This window comes from Gavialis gangeticus, unplaced genomic scaffold, assembly GCF_001723915.1.
Source record: "Gavialis gangeticus isolate Ggan-Ray unplaced genomic scaffold, GavGan_comp1, whole genome shotgun sequence".
Classification (NCBI taxonomy): Eukaryota; Metazoa; Chordata; order Crocodylia; family Gavialidae; genus Gavialis; species Gavialis gangeticus.
The window spans coordinates 1,290,890-1,296,889 of NW_017729000.1; the positions used below are offsets into that span (position 1 = coordinate 1,290,890).

The 6,000-nt window shown below is 47.1% G+C and overlaps 1 protein-coding gene across 1 annotated transcript in view; it reads left to right on the top strand.

The window, feature by feature from the left end:
* The window catches only part of RNF145 (ring finger protein 145), a 58,043-nt gene that overhangs the window by 43,226 nt on the left and 8,817 nt on the right, over positions 1-6,000 (top strand). The window contains exons 6-8 of the mRNA XM_019506072.1: positions 587-727; positions 1,857-2,039; positions 4,231-4,378. Of these exons, the coding sequence (XP_019361617.1) occupies positions 587-727; positions 1,857-2,039; positions 4,231-4,378 (472 nt within the window). The remainder of the gene's footprint in view (positions 1-586; positions 728-1,856; positions 2,040-4,230; positions 4,379-6,000) is intronic.

The following is a 6,000-nucleotide window of genomic DNA, read 5'->3' on the forward strand; positions in this document are numbered from 1 at the left end:
CATGGCTGGGAGGGGTGACTGTTGCCCCAGTACAGCCTGTGCGGAAGCTAACACTTTCCCAGCTAACTCTTTCCATGCACAGGTTACAAGAACAGTGGAGATTTGGGGAATCTCAGCTGTGCCCTTTGCCTTAGCAAATCCATCCGCTGTAACCACATGTCTCTGTGTGGTAACAGGATTGTCAGTCAGCAAGTAAATCAAACGGAGTGACTGTTCCTCCTAATAGAAAGTACAAGCAAGACAGTGCCACCCCGTGGCACGCTCCCGCAGCACCTGCTGAATGAACAATGGGTTTCCCCAGGGACTTCCTTGTGCAGCTGATGGGTGTAACTTGATGATGGAGTTGTGATAGAGTACGGCGATCTCCTGAAAGCGTGATTTGAGCCCGCTGGCATGTGAGGAGGAAATAATAGACTAGTGTCTTACGTAGCTGTCCGTGCAGGAGAAAGGGACACAGTTGTGCAGCTTGCTGTGTTGTATTTAAATGAATTGAGTTGTGATTTTTTTTCTCTCCAAACCAGCTTATACTCTTCATTGAAAAGATAACAGAACTTATTTTAAACATCTTTTTTCCCCCCTCTTATAGCATTGCAGAATGTTGCAGCACCCCGTACTCACTGCTGGGCCTCGTGTTCACCGTCTCCTTTGTTGCTTTGGGAGTTTTAACACTCTGCAAGTTCTACTTGCAGGGCTACCGAGCGTTCATGAATGACCCTGCTATGAATCGGTAAGTGCCAGGGAGCGTGTTTTTAAAGAAGGCAGCACATCGATGGCTGGGAAACTGGCAGTCTCTTGCCTTTCAACGAATTGTGTAGAGTGAACAGGGAATCTGGCAGGCATTTTATTAATGAGCCCATACGTGCTGATGGGGAGGGACTGCCGTGCAAATGTGTTCAAAAGGCCTTCTGCAGGGTTCAGCTCAGTTCAGTTCTGTAACCAAGACAGGGCGCCTGCTGTTTGGGGTCTGAAGTAGTCTCGTCTGCTGTCTGCAGCATTTTCACGCGGGACGAGTCACTGGAGGAATGTTCGCATGTTTAGAAGAACTGAATGTTTATGTAGCAGCTTCTGTTTCCTGTCTCATTTGTCCCCGGTTTCTACATGTGAAACCAAGCTACCCTTCTGTGGAACTTTACAAATACCACAATATTTACACAGACCAGCTAAAAGCTACTGTGGGAACCACCCAGGGCCGACAGACCACCTGTTGTTCTGGTGTTTGTCCCGACTGTCTGACATACACGTGGGAGCTGGGTGGTGGTGCGGTGGGCTTGACCTCTGCAGAAAGTTCAAACTCTGATTCAAGCCTTAAGTGAAAGACTCGTTGTTTAGAAACCAGGTTCTGAGATAGGAAGTAGGGAGCTGGAGTCTGTGTGAAGGGGGCACTGCCCAAATGGCACAGGAGCATCTTTGGGAAGAAGCCCCGGCTAGACTGTACTTTGTCTTGCAGAAGTTATAGCAGTGCTGCTCAGACTCCTGCCTGGTTAACTTCACTCTGGGCTTCCAAGAGAGTAAAGGCAGCTCTTTACAGGAGACTCCTTTTCCAGGCCCTGTGTTTGCCATCTTGAACCTGTCCCATATCTCCACCCTGCAAAGCACTGCCTTCTGAATGAACCCAGCTGGCAACACACTTAACGAGAAAAATCAGCAAAGCATAAACTGCAGGGTTCAAAGCAAACATCCGTGTTTCATTTCTTAGAGGGCAGAAAATAAATTAAGATTGAAACAGACTGCAGTGATAGGGCAGCAAGTGTGCGTGGGTTTCTAGTGGTTGCCAGATGTGCATATATAAAAGCTGGAGCAAAACCAGTGATGCCCTAAATTTTGCATTTTTTCTCCTTTAAAATGCACACCCAAAGGGGGATGACGGAAGGAGTCACGCTCCTGATCCTGGCCATGCAGACCGGCTTGATCGAGCTGCAGGTGGTGCACCGGGCGTTCCTGCTCAGTATTATTCTCTTCATTGTGGTTGCATCCATCCTGCAGTCCATGCTGGAGATTGCTGATCCCATTGTTCTGGCACTGGGGGCTTCAAGGGACAAGTAAGTGATTGCAGTGACGAAGCTGGCCCCATGTTGCCTTTTGCCTCCCCATATTCCTGAAGACTGGGAAGGAGACTAGCCCATGTGCACTAGCCCATCTCATTTATCATTGCTCTTCTCCCCACCCCATGTCTCTCTGTCCTGCTGAATGATGTACCTCAGGCAGGAAAGTGATCTGGATCCCACAGGCCTCGAGTCATCCATGAGCGTGTCCCTGTGTTGGCACTGGGCTCTCTGCTTGGCCTGTGGTGCTCGAGAGTAACTAGCATGCCACAGGGAATGGCAGGCAGCTTATCACCTGGTTAAACCAGTCCAGGAAAAATGACCAGTTATTCAAAAAAAGGTTCCATAATTAAACAAATAGACTAAAGATTAACACCAGTCTCATATGGTACCTGGGCAATACCCCTCTGCTGTGGGCTTGGACTGGGAGTTAGTGAGGCCAGGTGGAAGAGGTATGCACAGCCTTCCCTCTGGGCCCCATCTTGGGAAAGCTGCTCTTCTCTGCAGCTCCCCCTCAGCAGCAAGAGCCTTCTCAAGGGACTGCCTGAGGCTTGTTGCCTGCCCTCCGTGCTCCAGCCTTTCCTCGGAGAATCACAGGGTGGAAAGGCAGCCTCCGGGCTCATGTGGTCCAACCCTCAGTTCTTTCCAATTCAGCCCTGGAGAAGGCTTTCCTACCTGCATCGCTGACCTTGCTGTCCCTGTCTTTGGGGAAGGAATGTGGTCAGCAGCCCAGGAGCATTTCCGGCACCCCCAGGCTGCTGGGGTGACCTCCTCTGGGCCTGTGCAGGTCAGATGGTTTGGGGGGGTGGTTTCCTTGCAACAGGAGTAGGCACATAGGAGCAAGGGCACGGAGCCTCGTGGGTCTTTACCAGATGTCTCAGTCATGTGGTGTTTTCTTTCCTGTTATCTTTTGCTTTGCGTTGTAAGGTGCTTTATTTGCCTTTGGTATTCTGGCATGAAACTGTTTCTATTTGTGCCTTCTGTGTTCACTGCATGCATGTCTTCCCTTTATCTAGCCCTGACTGTTATAAATAAAAGTGGTTTATTTATAGCCAGCAAGTTCGTTTAGCTTAGAGGTTCCTCCTGGCCAGCAAGGTCTGTCTGCACCGTGTTAACTCTACACGGCTAGTACGGGGTGACAGAGGAGGATACAAGCAGCTGGTGGGTGCAGACAGATTGTCCCTGGTGACAGCAAACGACGTTGGTATTTGCAGGGCCCAAACCCACCTTTATGCAGATTTCTGAACAGGGGGAATGGGGAAGGTGATTAAAACAACAACAGCTACAAATCTAATCCAGAAATAGCATCCTGATATAAACCTTCAAACCCTGGCTTGCAGCAGACTAGCCTAATTCTGGTCTCTGCTGTCATCCCTTCGAGTGCCATCTATCGGGTTAGTGCATGCTATTTCTGGAGCTAGAGGCAGTTAAAAATACCAGCTGTATAGCATAGTAAATGGTTGGCATCTCTGGCAAGGTTTCCCAATGGGGTGTGTGCAAAAAGGTTAGGACTGTTTAATTTACAGAAGAGACATGATTTAAGTACCCAGAATACATGCCAACATGGAGGAGAGCACTCAGGTGCTTCTCTTCCTCTTTTCTCTTTAGATAAGAAGGTGACATCCATTAAAAGGAGCAGATTTAAAACATGATAAAAAGAAAGGCATGTGTAGTTAATGTATGAAACGCTTCACCCTGTGGTGATACACAGGCTAGCAAAAAGTCAGTCAACTAAGAATTAGATCTTTGCATGGGGAAAAAGATCTCCAGATTCATTTGACCACCTTGAAAATAAACCTGGAGCAGGTTATTCTGCAATTGCTCTGAATGGTTTCTTGGACTTTCATCTGAAACATCTGAGGCTAGCCACTTTTAGACCAGATATGAAATGAGTTAAATTACTAACCTGATCTGCTGTGACAATGCCCAAGCACTTTCTAGTGTAGTCCCCACCCCTTTCTTGCTAGGGGGGAGTCCTTGTGTGGAGATCAGAAAGAAGTGAAGTCCTGTCTGCATGAGCTTACACACCCTGGGAACCCGAGCGCACTTGAAGATATTAAGAGTTTCTTTCCTTTCAAGTAACTGCCTTCGGCAGCTGCCTCGACCACTGCTGTTCCAGTGAGAGGATGGGGTCTGAATCGCCGCCCCTGTCTGCTTTGATAACACCCCCTTCCCTTTGTTCCTGCAGGAGCCTGTGGAAGCATTTCCGTGCGGTCAGCCTGTGCCTGTTCCTGCTGGTGTTCCCAGCATACATGGCCTACATGATCTGCCAGTTTTTCCACATGGATTTCTGGCTGCTGATCATTATCTCCAGCAGCATCCTCACCTCCCTCCAGGTAAGGGGCAGTGCTCTCCTGACAGCCCTCGTATTTTCTCTCTAGAGCAGTGCAGGGTGGATACAATTTAAATCACTGGGCAGGAAGCCTCGATTTGATCATCGTTTTCTACAAAAAAGTGTATTCTTGTTGTTTGATATCCTTTATTCATTTAACTTCTTGAAACTTTGCACTTTGAGAGAGAGGTAAGGGCTTGACTGTGTGTACGCAAACTTGCAGAGGGACAAGAGGGCTGCTGGGTGGGTAATCAGGGCTGTTCTCGCTCGTCTCCATATACTGCTGTTAGCAAGGATGTTATCTCTGGAGACAACAGACTCTCCCTATGCCTGAAGAAGGGTGTTTGTACCTGAAAGCTTGCAAAGAACAATTTTTCCAGCTACTTAGTTGGTCTAATAAAAGAGGCCACATCTACCCAAAGAACCTCACCTGCCTATGATTTCTGGGGGCACAAATCCACAGTTTGAGAACTGAAACTCAGCATCCCAGAGATGCTTCATGGGATCTTCTAGACTGAACACTGAATGCCATTGGGTAGAGTGGTTTTCTTTAATATGTACTGATCTATAGAGGAACCTCTGGGAATCTGGCCCCTAATACAGTTCATGGTCTCTTGTGACCTATTTATTAAACTTCTAAAAAGGTCACATGAATATATTGTCTCAAATAGTATATAATTAGAATATATTGTCTCAAATAGTATATAATTAGAAGTTATAATCCCTATTCCAGGGTGATATCTTAAATTAAAACTATCTTTATGTTTTTTTAAAAGCATCTTAAAAAAAATTACAATTTAAATAAAAATTATCTGATTTAAATAAAAATATCTGATTTTTTATTTATTTATTTATTTATTTTTATTTAAAAAATTGTTGATTTATTTTTTTATCCACCCTGGAACAGCAGTTTGAAACCTTTTCAGAGTCAAGGCCACCCTCTGCCACTTTTGAATGAGGCGGCATCCCCAGTTGAGATCCGCTGCTGGTGCCACCTCGGCTCACCTCACTGTTCCTCAACTGGGTGCAGCCACCCAGCCAGTCTGGGAAGAACTGCGCCACGTGTGCACGGTGCCGCTGCATTAGGGCTCTCTGATAACCCCAAAGCAGATCGAGTTGCTTGGGCTGTAGCCCCTCCTGGTCTTCCCCCAGACTGGAAACAGAGGCATGCAGGTGAAACTGGGAGGAGGAGAATTTGGAGAGGCAGGGGAGCCGGTCTGGGAAAGGCTACAGCCTGAGTCAGCTCTGTGTGCTTTGGGTTTATTGGAGAGCCCTGGAGCAGCAGGAGCATACCTGCATAATTGTATTTGGCTGCTTGCATTATGTGGCCCCGGGTGAGAACCAGTGCCCTAGAGGATTGGGGGGTGATGAACCAAAATTGTGTGGGGGACAAGAAGGCAAAGGTGGGAGATGGGATATAAAATGTTTCATTTATCTCCAGTGGTGGCTAAAGTGGTTACTTTTGTTCCCAGCCCAGGGTGGAAATTGCTGTTTTCAACAGAAGTGCTTTCAAACTTCAAGGACACACAAATGGGCCCAGTAATTATAACATTTTATAACACTTTTTTATAGGAGGCTTCAAAACTGGGGTGCTCTGAAAATATTTGGGCGGCCAAAACATGATAT